The sequence below is a fragment of the Tamandua tetradactyla genome, chromosome 4, assembly GCF_023851605.1.
Source record: "Tamandua tetradactyla isolate mTamTet1 chromosome 4, mTamTet1.pri, whole genome shotgun sequence".
Lineage (NCBI taxonomy): Eukaryota > Metazoa > Chordata > Mammalia > Pilosa > Myrmecophagidae > Tamandua > Tamandua tetradactyla.
In genome coordinates this window covers 72,323,882-72,338,999 of record NC_135330.1, presented here as the reverse complement: position 1 = coordinate 72,338,999, position 15,118 = coordinate 72,323,882, and the positions used below count along the sequence as shown (strand labels likewise).

Here is a 15,118-nt window from a genome sequence, read left to right as displayed (position 1 = left end):
TATGAATCCCCACTACTGAATATCCTGCCTGGTCAATAAACTTTGGTTGACGTTTTAGTAATGTGTAAGTGGCTAACAGGTCTTCATATGTGACCTTTATCATAGCATCTTTCCATTTTCATGAATTCCTAAGCCAGGAATTCAAGTTACCAAAACAACATCCTGAGAATTAGCAAGAAGGAAGGTATTTTTTCTTAATAGGAGTGACCTGACTTTACTCCTAAAAGCCACTTGGGGAACCTGCCTACTAGTAAAGGTGAATGTGGTTCTGCAACACCAGATAGCTGGAGGGCTTCCCAAGGAAAGGAACTCAATGATCTTCCTCTGTCTCTCCAATCCCACCAGTCCCACCTCCCCCTAGGTCCTAGAATCCATGTGAGGAAAAAGGTTAAAACTGGTAGAAAAGGAGTTAAACGGAGATATTCAATGAACTGCCTAGAAGATGAAACCATTTCTTTCACAGCGACAGTGGCTGTAATTTCCTTGGTTGGCAAAGGGCAGAAGTGGGTTATCACAGCATGCCACCTGCCTGTGGGGCCTCGCCAAAAATACTCTTGCCAGCTCATCTCAGGGCCAGGAATGGGTGAGCTTATTTGTGTGTGGAGAGGCCTCTTCCAAGCACTCCCCCAGCTATAATTAGGGTAGTGCAAGAGGATTTATTTTTAAGAAACACAAGCACCAGGATGATGATTCAGCCGGGTCTACACTTGCCCAGAACGTTTCATCAGATCCAGGGTTATTATTTTCGACCAAGCAATACATTTCTCCAAACCCCTCTCCAATCCAAACAAGGAAAAGAAGTCAAAGGATGTGCCTCCTGAAAGGTTCTCCACTGCCTTCTGTTTTAGGGGAAAAGGGCTAGGATATTCTACTCAGGTTTCCTTTAAACTCACTTTCCTTTGACTCACTTTCTGGAAGGAGGAAGAGGGGTAAAGTCTGAACCCCAGCCTCATCTGTTGTTATGTAAGCGTATCCAGGTGAAAGCCAGAGGTCAGGTGCCAGGTCTATCCTTTACCCCAACTATGGGACTGCATTCCAGGAGCAGAGCTGCAGTAGAGGGTGTTCAGAGAGGGAGGCAGGATGAGGAGGTAAGGGTGGTGATTCCACAAAGAAACTAATTCTGTAGTAAATACGACAACCTAATACTGCTACCTAAACCTTGATGGGGATAGTGAAGCACCAAGTATTACACTGAATCCTTCACACACACAGACAGCCTCAACACCCACGGACTGATTTTGGCCTCAGTGAAGCCACAAAGAACCCCAGACCAGAAAGTCATGGCAGCTTGTCAGGGGCCCAAGATATATACAATGATAAGAGCATGGAACAGTGCAAATCAGAGGTGGTGCTAGCTTAGCATTTAGAAGTTTTAGAGAACCCAGGACTTCCCCTCCTGTCAGGCCTGGCTGGAATCAGGTCAAGCCATGCCCCAATTTAGGATCTGTGGCCTGTTTGGGTAAGCCATGGACACCAAGTGCGGCCTCGGCCTGAAGAGCACTGGGTGGAGAGTAGTTCATTCACACCTGTCACCCTCATTCAAGCCAGCTGTGCTCTGCCCTCATATTCTTTTACTTCCAAGGCTGCAGGCACCATGCTGGCAGCTGGCAGCAGACAGCTGATGCTGCTATGTAAGTGGAGAGGCCCCAGCCAAGACAGATTCAGCTTGGAAGAGATTCTCCAACCCTTTGCCCATTCCTTCAAACCCTCCCCAGGCGAGAGGCTCTGGTGAGAGACCAAGAGCCATAGGTCACTGTTTGAGATTCCAGGGCACAGCTTGCAGGCCCTGAATTCATATTTTCCTCTTACCATGAGGCCATCAGCTCTGGGGACCCTGACGCTGTCTGACTATCCACGGTTGTAGGATCAGGGAGGCTCTTCTGCTTCTGCTGCCTGGAGGCAGTCTTTCCTGAAAAGGCTCAACATGCCACTCCTGGCTTGTCCACACATCCCCAGTGATCCTACACCATGTGAAATTCCATGGGGTGCCAGTGGGCAGTCACACGAGTGGAAACTGAGTGTACTTTCTCTGGACTCTTGGAAGGACATTTCCTATCTTCTTGGAGGTTCCACTTTTCCCTCCATAGCCTTCTTATTTTTCTTTCCTTTCTGTTTCCCCTCTGCTTATCACCCTAAGGAAAATTTCTCCTTTCTACCTTAAGGGCTATTTTCTCATTCGGGGTCCAAAGAGAATGAGGTCTTGGGCCCCATTCAACATATTTTCAATGTGATTAGACCATGGAACTAAACTTCTTCTCTCTGACTTCTGTAACAGCTTCTGCCCTCCCTCAACCAGATGCCTGCAGCTATGTGATTCTTCATGACGGAAGCGAGCAAGAATCCCATTATCCAGCTGTGGCCCCCACAGTGAAAGGAGACTTTATCGTAAGGAAGGGCTTATTAACCCACGGGACCCCAAGGGTCTCCTGCAGGATGAGCAAAGCCCAAAACAGCCATAAGCTGCCATAGAGACTGACGAGAGGAAATCAAGAGGAAGAAACGGGAGGAGAAGAAACATGCATAGCTACTAGGAGAGGAGGATGGACAGAGAAATAAAAAAAAATACAGGGGAGAGAAGAGAAGAGGTTCTCAAATGAGTCCTTAGAACTCTTGCCCCAATTTAGAAGAATGTTCTGCATGACCATTCCAATGGGCATGGGCTGCTTTCATGGCAACACAGGGAGCCCAACCAGGAAACCACTGTCCACTCACCCCTACTCTACCAGGCTCTGGTCGCAGGCAGAAAGTAAGAGCTGTGAACTGTCAGAGATGTCAGTGATGGAGAGAACCTCAGAGAGCATCTATGTTTCTCAGTGGGGGCACTGTTGGCATTTTAGGTGAAAGGGTTCTTTATTGGGCAGTGTGGTCCTGAACTTTGCAGGATATTTACCACCATTGCCCTAATGGAGAGCACCTGCTATCACTGTGATAAGCAAAATTTTGCTCTCCCATCACATTTCTAACTCCTCATCCCCAGAGGGCAGTCCTGGCCCTGGTTGGTAACCCCAGCCACAAGGAAATTGATGCCCAGAATTGTTAAGGAATTGGTTTAAGTTCACAGAGAGCCTTTTAAACATGGGATCCCAACTTCCACCTCCCTGTCTCTTTAAGAACCACAGGCAATAACTTGACAGTTCCGTGAAGATGTTGTTAAACACTCCTAGGGGAGCCGAGTACAAAAAGGGATCCTGGGTGGACAGGGTTGAGGGTTCCCGGCTGACGCTAGTTCGGTAGCTGTGACTTCACCTCCCACTCAGCTGACTCTCTTTTCTCATTTCAGTGACACTGATCCTTCTTTCTAGAAAGATTAAGACGAGTGCAAAAATGCAGGAATTTGGGGCTGGAAATACCTCCAGCTGTAGGGAGGAGGTAGATGGGGATATAAAGCCACTAAAATTATCCGTGCAGACAGGGGAGGGGACCCCACAGTTGATGGACCTCTTGCCTGTTATGGTAATTTTCCACCCTTTGGGCTCCTCCCAAGCGTCATTACAGCACCCAACACATTTAGAAATGACTTGATGGCCTTATGTCATGCTGAAATAATAATCCAATGACAGAATCACCAAACCCTTCCTAGTCCTGACCATCCTACAGTAGGATTCTCAGAGTTCGGGAGAGTTGCTGGGTTATAACCGTATTTGTCACTTTCTCGTTTGCTCACCAAAAAGCAAGATTACCTGAAGAAAAGCCCGCTTGGTGGAGGCCATGGATAGAAGCTGAGAAGCTGCTTTTCTCCAGTCATATCTCTAGGAATGAGGGTGTCTTGGGTTTTAGTTTGTAGCACTGGTGGAAGCTGGGATCTGGAAAGGGAGGGAGTAGCTCTGTGCTTCAGTTCTTTTGGTCCCCCCACCTACTGCTATCCTTCATCTTACTCCACCTTTATTTTACTCTCATCTTCCACATTTCTCTTCCCTCTCCTCCTACATGGTAGCCCCTGCAATCCCTTCCCCAGCCCTGCAACTCACAAGTCAGGTTTAGGAGGAACTGGGGAGAGCATCTTCCCTCCTCAGACCATCTCAATCCATCTTGAAACCTCAGCCAAGATAGCTGCCATCTCGAGTCCCCTTGCTACCTCCAAACACTAGGACAACTGAAAAGAAATAGCAAGGGCTTCTGCCACTAAAATAATCATGGTCTTACTGGGTTTGCTAGTGTGAAATTGTCCATGTGAACCCACAAGCCACCTTGGCTCCCTCTTCCCACTTAGGGTTTTCATGATCAAACTGTCCCAAGACTACCTGGCCCTTGTTGTGGAAAAAAAAAAAAAATCAAAACTCAAGATTCTGACCCATTTGAAGGAGTTTTTAGAAGGATTCCTGGGAATCAATTCCCTACCCAGGAGAAAGGGCCATGGGACAGGGGCACAGATGGGTCTGGGTGATTCAGGAGCTGGTTGCAGCCAATCTCACCATTTTTTAAAAGATTTTGTTTTCACCAAACCACGTCAACAGTGCAATGCTCCTAGAGCTGCCCCTACTGCAGGACATAGAAGGATGAGAAGAATGGAAGAGAATTCCCAACCCCCTGAAGGTCTTCCTTCCTGACCCCTTCAGTGACTGCTACCTTCTCTCTACCTTTTCTCCCCAATCCTAGGCCCACTCTGATGCTTCAGATGGGCAATCTGAGCTCAGAATGGAGGAGAGGAGAGGGTAAGCAGGCCTGACATCGGACGGTAGCTTTGCACTTTCAACTGCAGCAGCCCAACAGTGGGCATGCCCTATCACATCTCAGTGACCGCAGCTTACGGCATGGTCTCTGACTCTCCCTTTCCCTTCTCCTGTCCTGGTTCTTCTTCCTTGGGCCTCCTCAGGACCTTGTCCTCATATCTTTACTTCTTGGCTCTCCTGTTGTTTTCAGCTATCATTTCAACTGTCCTCAAACTCCAGGTTTGCATTTTCAGCAGTTTCTGAAACATTCCTCCTGTCCTCAGAAGCACCTTAAGTCCACCATCCAAACTTACTTTCTCCATCTCCTTCTCAAATCACTAACAACAACACCTAGCTTATCCTGACATTTGCCCCACAACTAGTTTCTAAGACCTTATTGGCAATCACGGTGATTTTTTTCTGGTTAAAAACTTAACATTCTTCCGACTGAGACGTTCCTCTGGGTTCAAGTCAAATGGACAGTCCTAAAAACCAACAGCTGCTGTCCTGTGCATAAATTCTTTGTTAGGTAGAATGCTTATGCTTTTACATGCTCCAGATTCTAGAGTCTAGAGGGAAGAGTAGGATTTCACAACTGCTCAACATTTGCTGGGGACTGTGAGCTCCTAAGGAAGAGACTCTGCTCCTTTGAGCTGACAGGATAATAAATCACATTAAAGAGCCCCTCTCCCTACCTTATGAGCAACAAGATTCCTACTTCTGGGTCACTCTCTCTATGCTAACTGACCTAGGTCAGTTATATGTTCTCCCTAGAACATATATGTTCATAGTTCTCTGAGACAACTGCCATATTCTTTAGTGATAGCAATTAATGGATGTTTGAATCAGATAGGGTTGGGGTCAGGGGTCAAGGGCAGTGATCAGCATAGGATTAGGGTCAGGAGTCACATAAGAAAAATTTGAAGATGTCCTACTCCCTAAAAAGACAAACCTATGCTGAAACCATTCTGAATTCCAGCTTCTCTTGCTATAAGAACATCCAACTCTCCCACTTCCTTAGTTCTACACTTTCAAGCCCTGGATACCAGTCATTTTAGCCAAGGCCCTACTACCTACAAGTGCTAAAAGCCCAGGACTGGCAATGGGAAGTAGAATGCAACAAGTAGGAAACCTCCCTTGGAACTAAAAATGCTGAATCCTGTTCCTGTTCTTCCCTAAGCCAAAACCCCTCCCCAGGGTCAGGAGACGCACCTCAGTTCTAGCCCCAGTTCCATCACTGACCAGTGAGAGGACTTAATATAAGGTAGCAAAACTTATTGTGCTCTGGTTTCTCCATCTGCAAATGAAACATAAGCTTTCCCTACTTATCCTACAAGATTGAGGTGAAGATCACGGAGGCGATGATCTCATTTGATCCCACAGCAACTTTGTGAAATAGGCAGAAAAAGCATTTAATCTTCACTTACAGAATGGAACCAAGGCTCACTAAGGAAGAAGGATTTGCCTGGGCTGCAAGCGAGGCTCCACCTAGGCCTCTCCACTGGACCATGTGGGCCCCAGCATGGAAAGAGGCTCATGTAACACAGCACGCTGCTATTAGTCATAAAAGTATTATTTTTTCCAGGATAATTATGACTCGAACATTTGCCAGTGAATTACCACTGGTTACTTTGGGCATCCTCAGCATCTCCAAACTGTCATTTCTTATGTGGGTCAAAAATGAGTCAAGAAGTAGGTGTTGCATCACTAGCCTCAGAGCTAAAACATGGGAGTGAAGAGTAGTAAAGTATAAGCCTATGGGTATTTCTGATGCCACCATCCACTGGATGGCACTCACACTTTGTATTAGGTGCAGAGGATGACGGGAAAGTTCATACACTCCAATCACCCCCATTTTATGGGGAAGAACACTGATACCCAGAAAGGTTATATGACATGCTCAAGGTCATACAGCTCTTAAGTAGCTGGTTCTAGAATTAAGTCCAGTGCTCCCTCCACGCTGCCATGTCCTATAGTTTGGGTCTTCTCCCTCCATTTGTGTGTACAACTGACAGTAAAGTAAGAGCAACAGGGTGGTGTGCACAGTGAGTCCTTTCCATAACAGATGTCCCCTGGATGAGGGACCGTCCTCTAGGAGATCACTGTCAGGTTCCAGTGCTAAGCCCAGGACACAGCTTTGTCCCATGGGCCAACACAGCTCCAAGAATGGGCATGTTGGGCCCTGAACTGGTGAAGGGAAAAGATTACTCACGATTTGTCTCGCCTGCCAAGCCGCCTTGGAGGGCTTGCCTGTCTCCTGCGGGGGGACAGGGATTTTCCCCGGCTTCTCACTTGGGTAGGAGAGTGGGCACTTGCAGGTTTCAGGATCTGAAGGAGATATAAGGAGTCACCACACTGGTTCCCAATGGATCCCCACCCCTATGTCTGCCCCACAGCCCAGCAGCCCAGCCCCAACTCACTTATGAGCCCCTGGTTTAGAAGGTACTGAGTAGGAAGGCTTCCAAAGGAGGAAGTCTGAGACACAGATGTTCCCCTCAGTCTACCCTGGAAAGAATCAAGGGCACCACTTCCCACAGGGCACGTGGAGGAGTCCATTGTGCCTTTTGCCATGGCAGCGGGAGGAACAGCGCTCAATGCCTCAAGCCTCTAGGGCTGTTGTTTATTTGGCAAGCTCCTCTCCTCTTGAAGGCAGCATCTCACCTACATTATCCCAGAAATCAGCTTGTTCTTCCTCTGACTCTCCCACCATGCACATGCACAGAATGATTTGGGTTTATCAACAATCTCCTTCAGCCTGCAGAATGATGATGAGCTATACCCAGATGCTAACTATAACCAAGCCCAAATTCAATATAATCCCTTTTCCCTCTGGGCTCCAGCTTATGCACAGGGCTTCTTTCAGTGACCCCAAAAGCCCTGGAAAGACAAGAACAAGGGGCACCATGTTACCCTGGAAATGAAACTGGTAGAGGAAAGAAGGGTTTATGAATAGACTGTATAGGGCCAGAACACAGACTGCTCCCCAGTTTGCTACCGTGACCCCATGTCTGAATTCTAATGCCAAATGGCTCTGCAACTTACAAAGCAGAGATATAATGTGCTATGACTATGAAGTGGATTGTAAATTAGGGTAACCAACTTGTCCTGGTTTGCCCAGGACTTTCCTGGTTTGAGTACTGAAAATCTTGTGTCCTAGGAAACCCCTCAGAATCAGGCAAAATGGGAGGTTGGTCACCCTATTATAAAGTCAAAACAGGACAAAACTAGAGCTTCAATCTAAAGTAATTAGCAGTTTAGATCTGATTTCACAGAGGGAATTACCAGCAAAGACACTGCTTTCACTGTAACATGTAAAATGATTTCAGCTTTGACTTTTGAAATGGTATGTACAAAGAGAAACTTTAATTGTCCGTGTCAAACAGTAAATGACTTATCTTTTTTGTTTTAAAGGGTGGCCATGCAGCAAGATAACCTCAAGAAACTATGACCATCCCAGATATACGAGGATGGGGGAAGAGAAGAGAGTGGAGAAAGGCTCACATCGTCTTCCCTGCACCTACCTTCATTCTCATATCCCTGGCATATTTCTCCAGCTCCTTTCTTATGTCAGCCCTCAACATCTTTGAGACATTGAGGACTAGCTGCTTCCACTCAATAGGCTGGAAACTATGAGGCTCATGGGGGACATAGAGCCCAATCTTGACCTTCTTGACAGTGTGCAGGTATTTCTTGTAGGAGTCCTCAAAGTCAAAGATGAGGTCACTCAGAGTCCGAAAGGTCAGTGGTTTGTCCATCAGCTCAGTCCTTCGGCTCATGCCCAGTGAGCCATAGCGGCCATTGCAATAAATCCCCAGCACAACATGGTGAAAGTAATTTCCTGAGAAGTAGGTTTTAAAGCTGATGGGGAATCGCTCAATGGAAGGCTGCCCATTGGTTAAGTATCTTAGACAATCTAAGTCAAGGAAGAGAAAGGAGGCCTTGAAAATTCATAGAGCTTTGGGCTCCTAGGAAAGAAAAGTAGCCCAAAAGGGTCACTAAGTCCACACTTCTGCCTCTAAGTAGGTCCACATCCAACCTTTCTGGACTAATCCTTTTCAAAAGATTCACTTAATATCTTAGGGCATGTAATGGTGCAAACCAAACCAAAGTAATATGAGACAAAGGAAAACTTGTCATCCTCTTTGCTAATAAAATAAATGCAAAACAAAACAATAACAAGGTGCTTTTTCTCCCTTGGCTGTCTACAGGGAATGAGGAGTTACTGAAGGTTTTTTATGCAATTGGAATGACACTATTTGACCTTAAACATTAATTCTAGCTGCAGTATGTGGGACAGACCAGGAGTTAGAGGCCATTGCAATGATCCAGGTGAGAAATGAAAATCAGAATCAAGACAGAGACAATGGAGGTACAAAACTGGAGACAAGTGTGTTGATTGTCTGAATGACAATGGCACAAGGGTAAAGGACAGAAGAGCAACAGAATCAATCAGACCTGCACCTTGTCTGCTCCTTTAGTTGGCCCTGACACACCCATGCCATCAGCCTTGCTCCTGCTCCCGAGCTTCAAGGCTCTGCACAGTCCCCAACCCACTTGGCGTCACTCCTTGGCTTTCTCTGCTTACTGGCCCGTTGAGATTTAGTAACCCAGCCTCTAAATGTTATCTTAGTTTTGGTCCAGCAACCCCACAATGTGCCGCGTCAACTAACTGCCCCACTGACTCCATGCACTGAACATGGACAAGAAACATCACATCTTGAAGCCCATCTCAAAGTCCCAGGATAGCTCGGGCTGGGAGCGTGACCCCTGGATCCAGCTTTTCTGGAGAAGCGTATTGGAAACTCAGACTCCTTCTCTGCTGAAAACCTTTGGCGGCTCCAGTGTTTATAAGGTATATACTAACCCAGGGTAAACACAGAGCCGTGCGCAGGAGGAGTGCTCAGGAGGTGGGTACCACTCTAAGGACATATGTTCGCCATGTCTTGCCCCTGTTCCCATTCACTCTCCAGAGTAGACAGTGTGATACATTCAAACCAAAATTTGGTCCAGTCAACGGCCTGCTTGAGGTTTTTCAGTGTCTCTCAACTTCTCCAGGACCTAGTCACCAAATTCCTCAGCAAAGACCTGTCATCATTTCATCCCTACTCCTCTCTTTATGCAATCTCCTTTCTCCATCAGAAGACCCTTAACATTTTTGAAGAATATACCCCAAGACATGAAGAATTCACAGATCTGTACCTACTGCAGCACTCCGCACAGACATTCCCCCATACTGTGAAGTCTAATATAACTGCACATTTTAAAAGGCCTCTACATGACATGAACATTTACCTTACAAAGCTATGAGGCCAGAGTGATCTATGAAGCTTCTAAAAGAATTTTGCTACTAAGCAAAGTTGACATTAAGTTACATTCCTATTAAAGTAATAACTTATTTTATGGCTACATTCACACAGCAGCCTTATAGTGGGGGGATTCAAACCTGGCAGAGAACTCTGAGGTCTTGGAAGAATCCTGGAACCAACGATGATATATACATGAATGATAAATGTGCCACTGCTCGCTCTATCACCTCCCACAGCTCACACAGGCTGCAGGCCATGCCTGGAGCAGCCCCACATCTCTCCCCTTCCCCTTCCTAAGTATGTCACAATCCCTGACCTTCCTGAGCCAAGACCAGGTGCTCTCTCACAAGACCTCTCATAGCACCTGGTGCTTGTCTGTTCCCATCTTATGATGGCAGGGACTCTCTCTCTCATCCTGGGGTCCCTGGGCACAGCATATAACAAGTGCTTGCTTAATGCTTACCAAGAGAATGAATTATTCTTGCTCATTTATAATGTGAGGAGACATTTCCTTATACTTAAAGAACTGCATTCAACAGGGGGCTAATCCAGGAGCCCTCAAAGGCAAGATGCTGACAGAGACCAGTCCCCAACACTGATGTCAGCCTTGTCTTCCACCCTCACTGTGCCCCACTCTATAAAAATGTTTGCCTGCTTTCTCCTCACTTCATCATGTGAGGCTAACTGGTGATGAGGGAGTGAGGTCACGTCTCTTTGAGTCCTCTTACATAAATTCTTACTTTCTGGGACAAGTTCTTTGGGGCTGGAATAAGGGCATTCCTCAGATGTCTAAGTCAGTGTAACAAACACTTATTGAGAGAGCGTCTAGCATGCCAGACAGCCTGCTAGGTGGGGCTGTAGAGGCAAAGAGGGAGAACGCAGCCCTTCTTGGAAAGCACTCGCAGTCTGGTAGGGAGGCAAACCCAAATGGACATATGAAACACAGGGTGATGTGGGACACAGGGCAATGTGGGACACAGGGCGATGTGGGGTGGGAGAGAAGCAAACCCTGCAAATCTGGGAATACAGAGGGGAGCCTGTGCAAGGTGACATGAGAACTAGGCTTATGGAACAATTAGAGTGAGCCAGGTGGATAAAGTGGGAGTGGGGAGGTAACTGTAGAGACCACCAGTCCAACATGTCACGATTTACTGACCTCTAAGATTTGTTCCATCATTATAGTGATTAGTAAAGCCTTGGGAACTGGCACAACTGGGAAGGGAGGGGGAAGGAACAAGGAAGTATGGATTAGGGGAGAGAAACAGCCTGAGGTTTCCCAGGGAGGGCAAAGCAGCAGTGCCCCAAGCTCCGGGAAAATGTGCCAAGTATCTGACCTCCTTGGGATATGCCTAACCCGTCTTTACTAATGAACCTGTTCCTTTAATGAATCATGGACTTCAGTACAGTAATTAAACCCCAGGAGGCTCAGTAAGGACCTCTAGTAGCTGCCACGATTCAGAATATACTTTGGAACCAAAGATTTATCTATTCAGTGTGCATGTGAAAGTGTGCACACACACACTCAAGCAAGATAAAAGAAGTGGCTTTTCATAAATGAATCCTGATCTCGGAGCTAAAGTCAGAAAAGAGAAAACAAAGCAGGACAAGTCAGCGGATACCGGCATCCAGGCAGCAGCCAAGTCTACTTGGTTTAAAGCCACCAAGGCAGTGCCTGTTCCCCATGACCTGCAGAAGAGCCTCTGGGAGACCCTGACAGTTTGCCCAATTCATCTCCAGACTGGAAAGCAGGTCACAGGTAGGCTGACACAGAGCAAAGACAAAAGACAATGGTGTAGTAACTTTTAGAATTCAGATCCGTGTTTGCCGCCTTTGTCCAAGAGTCAAATATCCCTGAGTTCATCAGCGTGAACTGAACTTCACCCTACCCAACCTTGTGAACTGAACTTCACCTTACCCAACCTTTCTCCACCAACATTCTGAAATGTCACACCTTTCAGAACAAAGGAAAACCAAGGGCACACTACCCTCTTCTGATGCGGACAAGCCCAGAGGCTGGTAATGGGGCTATCCCCACCGCCAATCTCAAATGTTTCAGGCAGTTCCAGTAACCTGATGCTTGGGATTAATACCAATATGCAGAGACAAGCCTCATGTTTAAAGCAAACTGACCTATATCCAGGCGTGTTCAACCATCCATAGGTCCAGCAGGTCTAAAGTTGGGGCCAGAGAAGGGCCAGGCCTTGTGTTCACTCTCATCAGTCTCCACCACCAAATCCCTGGCTAATCGTTCGCCCCCATTAAACTTGCAGGAGGCTCTGCTGAACAGCTGTGGCTGACTCCTGCCACTAAAGAGTGGGGGCCCTGGGCCATCTGCTGCTGCCCCTCTCCTCCCTGGCCCCCAATCATGGGCTCCCCAGGCATCCCTTTCATCTCCTTTGTGAGGAGCAGGGAGGCAGGCCACAGGAGGGAGGGGGAGGGGTGGGTAATACTCAGATTTCTGTTTTGCAAATGTCAGCCAAGGCGCTGGTGGACAATTTTGTTTCAGATCAGCCTGCAAGTGCTCTGCAGTCAGCAGAAAGGCTCAGAAATCCCCCTGCCCATGAAACTGTCAGGAGACCAAGAAAGCAGACTAGACCTGCCCTCTGGCCCTGAGACATTGATTCTGAAGCATGTGTCATGCTGACTTCTGTAAGCTCTTCTCTCCTGGTTTTCCTTCTTCCTCTCTGGCTTTCCTTCACAGTCTCTTTCATGGACTCTGTGTTCAACTAGGCCAACAAATAATGGGGTTGCATCCTTGATCTTTTTCTCTTCTCATTCTTCAAACAGCAACCACCCCCCCTAAATACTCATGGTGCCCAAGTTTGTATTTCCAGCGCAGATCCCCCTCCTGAGCACCACCTCCCAAACACCGTACCCCAACATCCCACAGTTACCTCAAATTCAACATATCCAAATCTGAATTTACAAACCTGAGCCTCCTCTTTAAGTCTATAGTTTGGGACTATGGTGTTAACATTCCTCCACCCGATTTTCAAAGCCAGAAATACGGAGTCAACTCACCCCTAATCGGTCCACTAGAATTGTTGATTATATCTTCAACTCCTGCTCTCCACCCTCATGGCTACTATCCTCAGCTCAGGTCTGGCCCGAAGTTATCTCAGTTCTCTGTCCCTCTCATCCCTGCAGTCCATCCTCTACAGATGGTCGCCTAATTCAGAAAACTGTGTTTGACTCCTCCCTCATCTACTCATGCGTCCAGCTGGCTTCCAAGTCCTGTCAATTCTATTTCCTTGACAGCTCTTCAAACAATCCCCTCAAATCCATTCCCAGTAGAGACGTTCATTTGGCACAAAATTCATATTTTCTGTAACACACTAAATTAACTTGTATGTATGGTTATAATATAATGATCATTTGCATTAATTCAGAAAAAGAAATAAAAAGACAATAGGAAAAGAAATAAAATGAACATAGGAAAGCAAAAAAAGATTATGCAATGCAAATGCTCTAAGAAATGATGAATATGCAACTAAGTGATGATATTGTGAATTACTGATTATGTATGTTGTTTTGTTTCTTTATTTTTTAATTAATAAATAAATTTTTTAAAAAACCAGAAAAATAAAAAATAATATAATGACATGGAACCTAGAATAGGGAACAAGGTATTTTTATTCTGTACAGGTTAATGTAATACACTGATACATCCCAGAGTATTTGGGGCAGACAATAAAAAAGTATTTGTAAAGGCCCCTTGAGGGACTGGAGGAAAATGTGGAAATATTAAACTTCCCCACCTGGGGAATTCCTGATATTCTCACAATTATGAGGGACTCCCAATTTAATAAGCCAAGCCCTTGATCTTGGGGTCTGCCCTTATGAATCTTATTCCTCCAAAGGAGAAGTTAAGTCACTTATTATTATTATGCCTAAGAATCTCCCCAAAAGAACCTCTTTTGTTGCTCAGATGTGGCCTGCTTCTCTCTCAGCCAATTCTGCAAATAAACTCACTCCCCTCCCTTCACATGAGACATGACTCTCAGGGATACAAGCCTTCCTGGCAAAGTGGGACATGACTCCCAGGGATGAGCCTGATGCTGGCATCATGCGATTAGGAATGTTCAAAAGTGGGAAAAAATGAAACAAAACAAAAATTCAGTGGCTGAGAGATTTCAAATAGTTGAAAGGCCATTTTGGAGGTTATTCTTATGCATTATATAGATATTCCTTTTTAGTTTCTAGTGTATTAGAAAAGCTGGAAGGAAAGATCTACAACTGTTGAACTATAATCCAGTAGTCTGGATCCTTGATGATGTTTTTACAGTGTGACTGTGTGATTATCAAAACCTTGTGACTGACACTCCCTTCATCCAGTGTAATAAAATAAAGACTAAATAAGTAAATAATTGCGGGGTGGATATGGGGTATGGGATATTTTGGGTGTTCTTTTATGTTTTTACTTTTCTTCTTGGAGTAATGAAAATGTTCTAAAATTGACTATGGAGATGAATGCACAACTATATGATGATACTGTGAGCCATGATTGTATACTTTGGATGGATTGTTTGTTGTGTGAATATATCTCAATAAAATTACATTTTAAAAAGTTTTCAAACCTATTCTCACTGCCAGGGCCTTGGTTCAGCATCACTATTTCCCTCATGGGACAGCTCCTAACTGGCTTTGTAGATCCAGTCTCAGCATTCCATAGTCAGTTCTTCACCTCTGCCCTAAGAAGTTCTTCTCTGAAGTATATACATCATGTCACTTCTCTGCTTCAAAGCTTTCATCTGTGCTCCCCACTGACTTCTGGAAAAAGGTCACACCTCTCAGCAGTGCACTCAAGTACTTAAAAGGTCTTACCTGGAACCACCACTCAAGCATGTGTTTTACCATATTCCCTTTGTCACTCTCTACTCCAAAGGACTCAGAGGTTTTTTTTTTTGCTAGTCTAACTGATCATGTTCTATTGTCATCACCACTAATGAATTAGTACCATCAGAGCTTTACTGAACCATATTCTCCTGAGTTCAAGGAGCCAGGAATCTGGTAGAATATGGAACAGAAAATGTTGGGGAGACCAGACTTTGTTTCAGGTCTGTGTTCCATAATCAGGGCCCAAATCTGGCGGGAGCCCAGAGATACACCACTGCCTGGTCTCCTCTACAATCCAGTCAGTATTTTCTCTGGAGATGTGTTTTG

General features: G+C 45.8%; 2 protein-coding genes across 6 annotated transcripts in view; one reads left to right on the top strand and one right to left on the bottom strand.

The window, feature by feature from the left end:
* The window catches only part of ANGEL2 (angel homolog 2), a 46,119-nt gene extending 37,948 nt beyond the window's left edge, over positions 1-8,171 (top strand). The window contains exon 10 of the transcript XR_013174347.1: positions 8,061-8,171. The gene's annotated coding sequence lies outside the window, so the exon portion shown is untranslated. The remainder of the gene's footprint in view (positions 1-8,060) is intronic.
* Positions 1-15,118, bottom strand: part of VASH2 (vasohibin 2) — a 37,216-nt gene that overhangs the window by 6,982 nt on the left and 15,116 nt on the right. For 3 of the 5 annotated variants that reach the window (XM_077157787.1, XM_077157788.1, XM_077157785.1), the window contains 3 exons: positions 8,171-8,552; positions 6,862-6,977; positions 3,681-3,803 (listed from right to left, as the gene is read on the bottom strand). In XM_077157787.1, the coding sequence (XP_077013902.1) occupies positions 3,681-3,803; positions 6,862-6,977; positions 8,171-8,552 (621 nt within the window). Of the gene's footprint in view, positions 1-3,680; positions 3,804-3,968; positions 4,094-6,861; positions 6,978-8,170; positions 8,553-15,118 lie in introns of those variants that run through there. The other 2 variants (XR_013174348.1, XM_077157786.1) reach the window with 2 other exon arrangements.